This window comes from Aquila chrysaetos, chromosome 2, assembly GCF_900496995.4.
Source record: "Aquila chrysaetos chrysaetos chromosome 2, bAquChr1.4, whole genome shotgun sequence".
NCBI lineage: Eukaryota > Metazoa > Chordata > Aves > Accipitriformes > Accipitridae > Aquila > Aquila chrysaetos.
Genome location: NC_044005.1, coordinates 43,770,966 through 43,784,069, shown reverse-complemented (window position 1 = coordinate 43,784,069; position 13,104 = coordinate 43,770,966). Strand labels below are relative to the sequence as shown.

Here is a 13,104-nt window from a genome sequence, read left to right as displayed (position 1 = left end):
GGAAGCAGCGGAGCCAGACACAAATGTCCCACATCCTGCATTTTGGGTCCATCTCTTTATTTTTGTCTGGGGACTTGATAGTACTAGCTATATGAAGACACCACATTTCATTCTCCCTCCTCTCCTGCCACATCACCAAGGTGGCATACGTACCATTTAAGTAGCAACATGTATAGGGCTTCCTTTTAATCATCTCCTAGTTTTCCAGACCATGGGGTTTCATGTTTCCTTCAGCAGCTCTGAAGGTTGGAGACATTTGCTCTAAATGAATACTGAATTTCTCCCTTAGTTGCCTGAACCCCAGAGCTGGAGTTCTAATCACAGAATTTGGTTTTCCAGATCTCTCTGGAAACTCACAGAATACATTAATGGAGACTGGTGTCTGGACACATCTCAGGGCTTTTGTCCGTTTTGAGGACCATGAGGAGGAGTGCTGTGATGTTCCTGGCAATAACCCTTCCCCTGCTACGGCACCCTGTGAATACCAGTTAATAAATGTGTATCACACCCCATGGAGGGGAGGGAGCTCCCTTTTGCAAATGGAAGAGGGAAAGTCATTCACCCAAAACCACACAGGGAAATGATGTTGAAGCCTGGGTCAACACTTCCAGGTTTCTGGTGACCTAAACTATATTTAGACTTACCCTCTCTCCCAGCACCTAATGCAGTGTCTTTATCATCTGAAACGAGATGTTTGGAGATAGTGAATAAATGCACTGCATGGAAAGGTAAGATGCTGTTGTTACTGGTACTCATAAGGCAGCCAGCCAGGTGCTGCAGGATGTCCTCTTCCTCCCAGGGTATGTTTATATTTTATTGGTTAGCACGGAGTCCCCGTATTTCAGGCGTAGCATCCTTTGACAGGAGTCTTGTACATGTGAGACTTTACTGTTAGATGCTAATAACTCTTGTTATTCTACAAATCTATTTGGCTTGTGAGAAATAAACCAAATCATCCTAGAGAAGATATCACAACATTAGATATCCTCTCCTACCCTCCCTTCAGATTATACACTGCTGCCCAGATAATATTCCAGGGTGGCTGACACCTTTCATCTGCTCCGTGTTATTAAAACCCCTTAGCAAGAGGAATGAATATTCATCTGTGCTATATATAGCACCATGCGTATTACTATCCACAGCTGGGAGTACAGCTCGGGTACCCACACTCGGATCTTTATGGTTTGGTTTTTGCAAGCCTTTTTTTCTCTGCGGCCGCCGAGTCTCCCGCTGGCTGGTGGCGTTGGCACTCCGCGAGGAGCCTGCTGCTCTTCTTTCCTGGCAGAAGTTTCACAGGGTTTCAAAGCCTCCCTCCAGTGCGGTTATTAAAGGCTTTTGTTTATCTTGTGAAATCTGCCCCGTGAATGCTGACACCGACTGAAGTGCTGGGAGAGTTTCCCTGACTCTTCCTCTCGCTGTCTCTCACGGGTCTATTCCCATGAAAATGATCTCAGGTGTGCCGTGCGTCATCAGTCCGCCCCGGGCACTCTCTGGCTTCCTGGCAGTGAAGATGAATGCGCAGTTTCTGAAGCTCTGCCCGTAGCCGGGTGCTCCTTCTGCCTCCCGGCCTGCCTCGGCGCTGCAGAGAGCCATCCCAGCCATCCCAGCCATCCCAGCCATCCCAGCGGCTCCGGCAGCGGCAAGCACCGGCTGTCCCCAGGCACACGTCGCTCCCCGGGCGGGCGGCACAGCAAAGGGCTTGCCGCAGGAGAGCAGCTAGGGCTCTGCAATACTGCCCGAAACCCATCTGCGCTGCTCGGGCAGCATTTTCCCAGCCTCTCTCCCGTCGAGCCCCGCAGGGCTGCAGCCTCTGCCGGGAGAACCGAATCCTCCCACGGCAGACCCCGCTGCAGCACATGATGCTGACTTTCCCCTGTGGATGTGAAAGCACCTCGGTCTGCAGGGCTGGAGCGTTGACGCTCGCCGTCAGCGACATCCCAGCGAGATCCCAGGCTTCTCCCCGTGTCCCTGTTGCCACTGAGCTACTTAACCAGGTGTTCACCCGGAGGAGCAGAGGGTTAAGCTCGGTGGCAGGGTGAGACACTAACAGGGATGGTGGAGGAAGGGCAGGCCCACGACTTGAGCGCGCCGAGCCCCGCCACCAGAGCTTAACAGCGGTGATGGCACCGCCAGCGCAAACGTTCACACGTGGGTGGCCGCTTGGAAACCACCAGCGCTGTCCCCACCAGCAGGCTCCATCACGCCACCAGCCCAAAGGCGGCAGCGCGGCCGCCGGGGTGCCGTGGGAAAGGGGGCTTTGCCGTCCGCGCTTGACTCGCTAACCCGCGCTCTCCCATCCGTCCTCCTCTACGGGACTGTGGGGGTTGAGCTCTTCCACGCTCGCCGCCAGCAGAGCCAGGTCCTGCAGGTGGGGGCTCCTGCTGCCAGCCCGGGGTTGGGGGGAGCAGCGGGGTACCAGCCCCCGGCCAGAAAGTCGGGCCTGGCTCCGAGGCTGCGGCCGCAGCGCTGGCCGCTGCGCCGCGAGCCCGGGGAAGGTTTCGGCAGCGCCTGGCTCGCTTTCTGAGAAAACAAGGAAAGAGAGATTTACCCTAAACCCTGGGAAGCCCGTGTATTTTCATTGTATTTTAATTTTAAGAGATTGTCTGCCCCGCCCAAGATTATCTCATGGGAAAGAAAAGCCTGGCTCAGTGACTCGTGGTGAAACTTGTCCCGGAGCCAAATTTCCCCGCACCTGATGTTCCTCCATAGCAGCAGAAACCAGAGTATTTCAGTTCACAACACTGCCCCAGGGGCAGCGCTGGGGATAAGGGGATGGAGGGGGAGGATGGGACCCACATCTCCTCCTGCTCTTCCAGAACAAGTCCGGCAGGTTTGGATGCCGAGCAGCTCGGTCCGGGAGCTGGAAAGGGCACGGTGTCACCCTGGGAACGGGGATCACGTGGGGCTTCAGCAGAGGGAACCTGTCTCAGGGATACGTTGAAACATACCCTGCTCTCTTGTGCAATAGGTCTTTGCAAGTACAATGCTGTATTTATACGGTGGGAACGGAGAGCCCAGGGCTGGACTCTGCAGAGGCATGAGTAAGCAGCTTCCAGGAGGCCCAGGTGCCGGCTGGGCCAGCTCTTTGATTCCTCTTCTGGGAGCAGATGCAGACTGGGAGCTGGGTCTTGACCAGCATCCTCCAGTACAGGGAGGACCGTCTTGGACCCGTATTGTAAAATTCGAGTGGTTTCTTTGCATAAATGCTTGATCTCCCAGGCCCGCTACAGAGCGATTTAGCATAGCTCCAAGAGAGGCGACGATGTAAAGGAGAGCCAAGGTGTTTAAGCAGACCAAGCGGGCCAAGGACACCCTCCTGGGCACAGAGGACTCTCTCGGCAGCGTTGGAAGATCAGTGGTCTGGCTGAAGCAGAGGCTGCGAGAGGACAAACATTTCTTGTGGTGGCGGTGCCCGTTTGAGCAGTGCCTCTGCTCACTCCCGCCCCGCCGGTGTTCCCATGCCGCTCTTTGCGAGGCCACGGAGAGGACCGTGGGAGGGGACCCATCTAGCCCAAACCAGGGGCAGGAAAGCATTAGGAGCAAAGCTGGAGCAGACTACTTAGCTGCCACTACAGCTGGGAAAAGTCAAGCCAGACCCTGCTTCCAAGCTGGAAACAGTTGCCCAATTGATAAATAGCATTAAACTTGGAGCAATCTGAAGGAAAAAAGCTAGTTAGCACCTGAGGATTAAATTGGGGGGTGTTAAGAAAGTGATAAGGTTGTTAACTGTTAACAACTGTTAACGCAATCATGCCCCTCTCAGGAAATGGGGGAGGATGCCATTCCCAGGTAATTGCATTTCAGCAGGGTTCAGGCACAGCTGGGTTCCTGCTGCTGGACTCATGTGGGCTCCTGACCTGGTAATAATTCAGCCTGTCCCTTCAAAGTAAATAGGACGTAACCTACAGGGCATAAAGATCTCCCGAAGGGAGCTTCCAGACTTGCCCTTCTGGCACTGGAAGAAGGCTATGTTGAGTCAGACGAAACCTGGTATTATTTTAGGGATTAATTCCCAGTCAGGGTTCAGTGGAATCTCGGGAAAGCGTTGCCAGCTGGGAACCTTCTTGGCCCAGCTAAGCCCATTTAGGGTGTGCTGCATACAGAGAAAGGAGACAAAAGGGTCCTTTCCACCCTGTGTTCCTACTGTTTCTGACACCTAAGCTCAGCTCCTTTGGAGATGGTAGCTGAGAGCAGCAGCTAGCACACCAGCTTCATGAAGAATTACACGACACGATGTTTACCTGTGGGGAAGTACTTGCAGTGTTGCTTATGCTGGTGGGAAAGCCGTGATAAGTTACTCTGCTGGATGCAGGACTCTGCAGAAGTCTGCTGACCAGGCTTGAAGTCAGAGACCTGAGCAAGAAAGAAGGGACTAGAGAGTTTCTACCCTATAGGCACATGGGGTTTTTTTTAGCATTTGATGCTGAGCTTTGCACTACGGAGCAAGTCAGATCGACTAATCATAAGGATCCTTTCTGGCAGTAAAGTAAGTGGCACTTGTGTGGAATTGTGCTGGCCTAGAAATGGGCTTGGCTAGCTTCATCCAGCCTGGTGGGGTGGTTTGTGTTAGCAACAGTCTCCCAGGAGCTCTCCTCTGCTCTCAGCATCATCTGAAAATACAGGTTGGTCAAGCAGCACTGCAAGGCAGAAACAAGTCCAAACTGTACCAGAGCCAGGTAGTAGCACAGGTCCAGTACTGCAACACGGAGAGGACTAGAGCAAGGCTTTAAAGACTCCTAGGGTGGCTTTGGTAGGACACTCAATGAGACAGATTCACCCCCACCCTGGAACTCAGCTTTGTTCACGGGTTTCAGGGAGTTTTAGGGTGCTTATTGTGCACATGACAGGATATGGCTCAGTGGGATGACTCACTCCCCATAAAGTTAATTCACACTTTGCTGCTATTTCCATTCACAGGTTCTTCTGTAAGCTTTAATGCCGGGAAGCTGCAAAGCTGGGAGCTGGCTCCAAATAATCCCACAGGTCGCTTTACGTCTAGCAAACAGCAGACTGCAGGAGGACAGTGTGGTCTCGGATGTCTTAAAAAAAAAAAAAGTTCCCAAATCAAGTTTTATCAGCAGTAATTCCCTATTGCCTTCTATTTTCTGAATCACATTTGCTCATTACCTCTGCTACACTGTGGGTTTTGTCCCCTTTCTTTCCTACCTCTCTGCTGAACTCCCCCAGCAGCCTCACTTCCCAGCCCTCTGCCTTTGGAGCAGCTGTGGGGCCCCAGATGTGGGCAGACTGGAGCCCGGACCTACCTGTGATGCTGATGATAAGGCTAAAAGAATGAGTCCTGTGAGCTATCTTGGATAGAGCCTTTGTGTCCTATGTGGCACGGACAAAATTTTTCAGCACTTCAGCAGTGTTTAACTACCAAGGGAAGTTAAATAAAGCTGGTCGCTAAATTACCCACCAGCCTAATGACAGAGCAGCACGCTGTTATTAAGGCTCCAAAGGCAAGTCCTACATGGGCTTGTCTCAGTGGGTGCTGGGAGGGCCTCCTGACTGGTCCCTGGACGGTGGCTTCTGGGGAGAGGCACTGAAAGCTTTGGATGTTTGCTACTCCATCCCCCTTGGCAGCCTCCACCCTGAGCGGCTGCTGAGGGAGAGGAAAATTAACTGAGACAACAGAAGGATCTTGGAAGGTTTCAGCTATGAGGGGATTTTTACCATTGCTAGTGGGGGTTAGGACACCGAGGGAGAAGTGGGGCGATTTCCTTCTTATGCTATTGTCAGTAAAATGGAATAACTCCTCCTCCATCTTAAAGCCCAGCTTATTTTGTGCTGACAAAATTACAAACACGGATTGCAGACATTTAAAAAATTTATTTGAACAAATATTAGACACAATCACAGAGGAAGAAAGCAGCTCTCAGTACAGCTTCTTTTCCAGAACGAAATAAGCCCTGTTTCATACCAAGCTACTGCAGGACAACCCTTGCTCTCCTCAGCAGGAGGGAGGCCGGTGTTCTTTAAACCTGTGGATTTGCTCCACAGGGGTATGGCGTGCTCCTCAGCAGGTCACACCGCAGACCTCGGTCTCACAGGCTAAAGAAATGCATAAAGACCCAACAGACAAACTGAACTAGCGATACAGCAAAGGCACCTGTACAGGTAGGAAATACATGCAGGGATGCATTGCTGCGTGAGAGCTTTGTTCGGGAAGCGGTGTCCTGCCAAGAGGCCTGTGGGACATGTCCCTTCTAGCTACCGCCTCTGTACTCTCCATCTCTTCGGAATCCTCACCGGACCTGGACGGCGTTTCAGTTGGGGGAGTCCTTTCAACACTCAGCTCATTTTGACACGCCATCCTTTCAGGTCTCTAAGCCTTACCCTACAATGTATTTGGTTTTTACAGGCCCACTAGCTCGGGTATGCTTGCTTTTGGTGCAGGGCAAACAATCCACAGCTATATCCCCTTCTGCAACGTTACTCCAGAGCGTCCCCAAAGTGATGGGCCATGGGCAGATGCAGAGAACCCCCTGAGTATTGAAGGCATTGCTTGACAGACCTGTCACGCTCTCTGCTACATAAACCAGAACGAAATGTCTCTATGAAAGAAGTTTTAGAAATTGATGCAAGTTCTGTAGTAAAATGTGAACAGACTCACCGGGAAATTAATCCCTTGAGAAACAGGTGAGAGCGGAACGGAGCAAACATAGTGAATGGTTTTGTCTGGTAGGAACTTCATGGATTTCCTTTGCTTTTGATTTCAGCAGATCAAGCAGTGACTTTTAAGAAAAGGAAGCACAACAGAAAGAAGCCCTGAGCCCTCCATTCCTGTTCTGCAGCCTCAGGAAGAACAGTACAAGGTAAATTCTGTTCTCCTGTGTAGATCTGAAACTGAGGATTTTACTGACAAAGAGGAACTCTCTCTAACTCTCTCCCTCTCACTACAACCCCTTCCTTTTGATTCAGAGCTTAACATATGGACAATATTACTTTGAAATTGAGATCACTAGCAAGTTTTCCAGGTCCCTAGAAGATTCCCTGAATATTAGCATCTCAACTAAGCAGAATCACAACTCTTAATTTATCAGTGTTCATTCTTCTTTCCTTCTTCATCTCCCTTTCTTCCTTCTATCTCTCTCTACCCTTTTTATTCCCTTCCTTTTCTCCCTTCTCTCTTCTCCCTTCATAACATGCATGGCTCTCCATCTACATTTCACCCCTTGGTAGTGTTGCAAACCCTTCGCTGACAGAGTTTCGTCTCTGCTAGACAGACAGAGCCACTCATCACTGTTCCTCACCTGTTCTTTCTCTCAAAACACGACACACGCAAAAGGTCTTTCAAAATAGGTCCCCAAGTTCATGACTACCTCTTAAGATAGGACTATAGCACTGGCCCCCACTGGACTACAGAGTCCTCTTGGAGAACATTTTGCTTAAAGAATTACTGTAGCTCCCAGTGCATTTTCTCTTCAGCCTGCTAATGGCCTTTATTTAGGAAAAACCTTCTCAAGGGTACTCACAATTCAGGGCCTTTAAGAAAGAGCGCTGCTTTTTCACAGCCAAGTGGCTTCTACCTATTTTGGCAAGCAGAATCAGAGAGGGAACCCAAGTCTCGTGTTACAAATTCAGCAGCCCATGTCTGACCACATTGCAGTGGCCTGCAACTGCCCCTGCCCTACTCTCTGCCATGCCTGTAAATCAGCCAAAACATAGGCAGACTTCAAAAGTACCTCACATTTATTATGCTGCGTCAGGACTCCAAAAGTGTGTTAGCTTCAGACAGAAAACTGGTCATTTTGAACAATGTAAGGAACCTGCCTGCTCTGGGGTACTGAGTCTTGGTGTATTAAAGGCTCCCATGAGTCTGGGATACTACAGACATATCCGGCAGGTACTTATAGCTGCCTGGACCATTCCACATCCCGGCACAATGGAAATCCAGTTCATGTCTCCTAGGCATCTGATACTGTAACCCAGCAAGAGCCAGGTTTCCAAGCCCAGCAGCTTATCATACCCTCCTCGCTGGGGCCATAGGAGCAGTCACTCCAAGAAGGTGCACAGCCAATACTGGCATTGGGTGTTTCTTTTTTCTCCCCCCTCAAAGCAGCTTCAGACAAAGCAGAAGAACTTCTTCCAGCGGCACTTGGAGAGAGTTTTGATGCCTTTGGCAGTCATCTTCTTTTCCTGCCGCGCTTTGTGCTCGACACCGCTCACAATGGCCATGTCGAAAACTTCCTTGAGGTTCTTCTGGGTCAGTGCTGAGCATTCCAGGTAGGCTTCAGCCCGGATTTTGTCAGCTAGACCTTCTGCCTGAGGCCGAGGCACGGGCTTCACGTGGTAGCGATCCAGGCTGATGAGGACATTGACATCATCCCGCAAGTCTGCCTGCGTCCCCACCAGCAGCACCGGTGCCCGGGGGTTGTGAGTTCGTATCTCAGGGATCCATTTCTCAGTAATGTTTTGGAAGGAGCTTGGGTTTACCACACTGAAGCAGACAAGGAAGACGTCGGTGTCAGGGTAACAAAGCGAGCGCAAACAGTCAAAGTCCTCCTGTAGAAAATGGAGGGGAGGAAAAAAAAAAAAAGTCTTCACTGGACTGATCTCCTAACAGCTTGATGCTGCAGTGGCTTTTTCACACGTTAACTAGGACAGCAACACCCTCAGAGGCAGGGCATGGTGCTGACTTTGTGGCCATGCCACGGTTCAGGCACAAGTTTCAGAGCTGTGGAAGTCTGTCATTCACCTCTCTGTGACTGCCATACCAGCAAACGGCTGATGCTGGACTACTGCATTTCCTTCCTTCCCAGTTAAACGCTGCCTTCCCCAAAAGCCTGCAAACAGTCCCTGTCCCACAGGACCAGAGCTGACAGCTGCTTCGATAGAGCTTACCTGTCCAGCAGTGTCCCACAGCTGGATCCGGACTGGGGCTCCATCCACCAGGACCTGCACTGTAGCAGAAAGAGAATAAGGATGAGTCTAAGGGAGTTGCCCAGCATACACATGTACACTCATACAGGTTTTTCCCCAGAGCACTCTGTTCTGTATCCCACTGAACAGACTCGTTGAAGTCACTCAAGTCTGTCCTCCTTGCTGAGCATCCTCCCAAACCTCACTAATACAGCTGAAGCTTGCACTGGGAACATTAAGAGACCTGCAACAGACTTTCTGATTTGGTTATCCCTCAGGCATTTTGGGTTCTTCTCCAGTATTTTGAAAGAATTGTTCCATATTACTGGACAACTGCTTCTCTAGAGAAGAAGAGCCCTTAGCCAAACAGTGCCCTGAGAGCAATTTGTTGTTGTTCTTCCACAACCCAAGAAAGCAGATAAGGATAAACACAAACTGAGAACTTCAGCAACTTGTGCCTGGCTTTTTGGCCCAGAGTGGAAGTTCAAATCAGTTTCCTTTAAAAAAGCTACTGGAGATTTTTACCATCTAGGCCAGAAATTTGGCCTTAAAAAAAAAAAAAAAAAAAAAAAAAAAAAGGCATTTCTGTGAGTGTCCTAGCTAAGGAAAAGCAAAAGACCTAAACCCAACTTTGAAATGAAGAAGCTATTAAGGAAACAGCGATGAGTGAAATCCCCTTCAGAGACTATGCACACACTGAAAAACTGCTGAGTTACGTAGGTAAGGTCTGCTCCCACTTCACTCCCTAATCAGAGTAAGCCTTCATGTGGTATCAGCTGACTCAGACTGAGGGCTGGCAGGACCTCTGATGGAAATCTGGAATGAAACTGTTAGATGTTTAAGCACAGAGACTAGCTAGGAACCCAGGAAAAGGAGAAAGGAGTTGGGGGAGCTGGAAATCACTTGAAAGTCCTGACAATATGGATGGGGCTGTGCTCTGGTGAATAAAGGAAGGCATCCTGGCTAAGGTGACAATGGCTGGCACTTGACAGGAGCTAGCTAAATGCCCTTGCTGTGCCCAGGAGGAGGCTTTATGGTCCTTTTTGTAAAAAAAAAAACAAAACCAAAACCAAAAACCCCAAACCCTCAAACAGAAGCAGTTTCAATCTTTTGTGATTCTTGAAGTAATTAGCCAGGTGAGAAACATGACAGAAACAACTGACTTGGGAGAGTTTAACACAAGCTCTTGGAGGAGAGCACTCCTTCTCCCTGAAACCAGGCTGGGGAGAAGGAGGGAGACACAGACAAAAGATGAACTGAAGTTTGGTGGGAGACTGAGATTGAAGGAAAAAATGAAGGGGTGGGTGCACCCACCACAGTGCCACTCCTCACCAGTGTAACTGAAAGTCATTGCTTCCTTGTGACTGGGAAACGGTTGGGTTGTTGCCATATCTTTGCCCCAGAGGAGGAAGAGAAACCTGTTCCTGATCAAAGAACCTGCTAGATCCTGACTTGATCTTCAAGGCACTGGGCATTTGCCTTTCTAGTATCTGGTTTCTTCTGTCTCCCAGAGCCTTGAGAGAAAGAATTAGCATCTCTGAGATGTTTTACAGTCTTCAGAAGAAAGGCACCACATACATTACCTGCTGCTCCAGTGCTTGCACAAGGTTTTTTCGTACCTGCTGCTAGCCTAAGCTACGCTAGCAACTCTGCGACAGCCCTCCAAATACCGCCCTCACAAGGTCCACACCCTCAGCATGAGGCTGGATTTCGGTAGGGTAGCAAAGGGGCCGGCAGAACAGGATAGCCTGGTGGAGAAAGGTCACTGGGTACACGTTTCACTCAAGGCTGCTCTACCTGGCAGTGGCACCCAGCAGTAGGTAGCACCCAGACAAATGTGGCTGGGTCACAGTCCCAGAGCCGTTCCCCTGATAAGGCAATACTTTCTCCTATCTTGTTATTGGCATTACAGTCCATTGACCAGAATTAGGGTTAGGATGTGAAACTCAGTTCTGCTGGCGGTTTCAACTGCAAGTATTCCCCAAGAGTGGAGAGAATTAGGCTGAAATTTCTGAAACGGATCTTCAACCGTGCTTTGTGAATCCAGGGAGGGACTTTCTTCAGGTTTATCCAGGTTAAGAGTAGGGGTGGGAAGGGAATCTTCTCCATTCTCCCATTTCCTCCCAATAAGCAGAAAGTGAACTTTGGAAGACCCGTTTTTAATGGTTTGGATTTCTATCAGTTGCAAATGCTATGCACTTCTGGAAGTCAGGCTCGGTACTTGGACATTCAGAGTGGGGCTAAATCCATGTGCAGCTATCTTCAAATTACTTGCTGCTAATCAGGGAGTCTCTGAACTCATACTGCCTCCACCTTTCTGGATTGTTTTGCTACGGATTTGCCCTTTCCAAAAATGTGGAGGCTAACCACTATGGTAGTTTCAAGCCTCTCTTAGCCCAAACTGTACACATCAGTGTAAAGGGAGCAGAGGGAGCAGTAATCTTTCCCTTGGAGGACTCAAGGGCTCCTTACATCTGTTCCTAAAGGGCTGCTGGACCCTGATCAGCAGCATGTTCCCAGTTCGTTTCCTTCAAGTGACAGTGGAATTGCTTGGAGAGGGTCAAGACAAATCAACAATTCCCAGCGTTAGAGTCAGCAACTGGGGGGACATTCAAATAAACAAAACACTCCCTCTAAGAACCCCTGAGACTATGACACATTAGAATTCTCATTCCTGGTCTGACTTGAGCCCATCTCTAATCTACCGATCTATACTGTCATGTACTGTTGTGTTTCTTTGTATCAGATGAAGATGAGAAATCTTTCAAAGGGCTTTGTACTTTCCTGGGGTTTATATTAGAAATTGGAGCCCAAAAGAAGAGGAGTGGAGTACAGGAACAAAGATGGCATTTATGACAGTGGAAACTAATGAAAGCTCATCAGCTGACAGGGAAGGCAATTCTAGCCAGACTTACAGAGCTCTTCAACTTTTTGGCAACCTCTGTTCAACGCTAACTTCAGTGGACATGCGGGGAAAAGGATGTTACTGCTGAGTATTGGTAGAAGCTAGAAAGCCTACGGCGCATTGCTGTGATATTTCTGAAGCTAAAACCCAACAACAAGAAATCAAGCCCCCTTCTGTTTACTCATAACACCACCACAAACCCAGGAAGGTGCCCAATTTCACAGGACTGGCGAGCCAACTTGACGCGTGCCCTGCCGACACACAAGGCTGCGAAATACAGGACTTCCACCTGCTGAACTTCACCAAGCGCCCGACGGACTCGGTCCGAGTTGCAGAAAACGCCCTCGGCGCTTTGTCCCCCCCACCGTCCCCGTCCCACCCCCCAGGCTGTGCTCACCCTACACCCCCAAATCCCCCCTGGTGCCGCAGCCCGCCTCACCGGGAAAGCTCGCCCCCGGCCCGCAGCGGGGGGATTCGCTGCGCCAGGCGGGATCCTCCCCCCCCTCAGCCGGCCGGGCGAGCAACCGCGGAGCCCGGGCGGGTTCCTACCGGAGAAGGTGTCGAGGGCGGTGGGCTGGTACTCGTCGGGGTAGCCGTTGGTGGTGTAGCTGACGACCAGGCTGGTCTTGCCCACGGCGCCATCGCCCACCAGAACGCACTTGATGCCCAGCTCCGGGCCGCTGCCCCGGGGGGGGGCTGTGTCTCCGCAGGGCAGGCGAGTAGTCCAGGAGCTCTTGGGGGGGCATGGCACCGGTACCGGCACCGGGGGCTCGGCGGGGCTCAGCGCGGGGAGCGGCGCGGCGGGACCGCTGCCATGCCCGGGCGGGCGGGTTGCTGTCGGGGCTGCGCGCTGCCGTGCGGGGCCACCCTCTCCGGCCCGCCGAGCACCGCTCCTCATCGCTACACCTGCCGCCCTGCGCCCAAAACCGGCCCCCATTTCCCTAGGCCCGCCCCGGCCCGCCCCGCCGGGAGGCCGGCCCGGCCCGGCCCGGCCCCCGGTGCCGTATCCCGGCCCCCGGTGCCGTATCCCGGCCCCCCTCCGCCGCGACGGACCCCGAGCAGCGCTTGCTCTCGGGATTTCGGCGGGTGCCACCGCCGTGCTCCGTGTTGTGCACACACGGAAAAGCCGCGGTCCGCTCCCCCCCCAGCTTTTCTCTTCCTGAGAAGCAGCGCTGGTGCATTTCTTTCCATTGACCTGCATTTCTTCCCATTGACCCGCAGCCCCCCCGGGAGCACCTGTGATTTCTGGCATGACAGGAATAAAATCAACAGTGCTGGTCAATATTGTGAGGGACAATAGAAAGCAAATGACAGAGATACATCGCATTTGTTAA

At 51.3% G+C, this 13,104-nt stretch overlaps 1 protein-coding gene across 1 annotated transcript; it reads right to left on the bottom strand.

Annotated features, from left to right (window-relative positions):
- Positions 1 to 7,072: 7,072 nt before the first annotated feature.
- RHOV (ras homolog family member V) lies at positions 7,073 to 12,699 on the bottom strand. Its single transcript, XM_030007208.1, is given in 4 exon segments — positions 7,073 to 8,508; positions 8,848 to 8,906; positions 12,320 to 12,456; positions 12,458 to 12,699. Coding segments are annotated over 4 exon segments (696 nt in total). The 5' UTR covers positions 12,517 to 12,699; the 3' UTR covers positions 7,073 to 8,067.
- Positions 12,700 to 13,104: the final 405 nt, after the last annotated feature.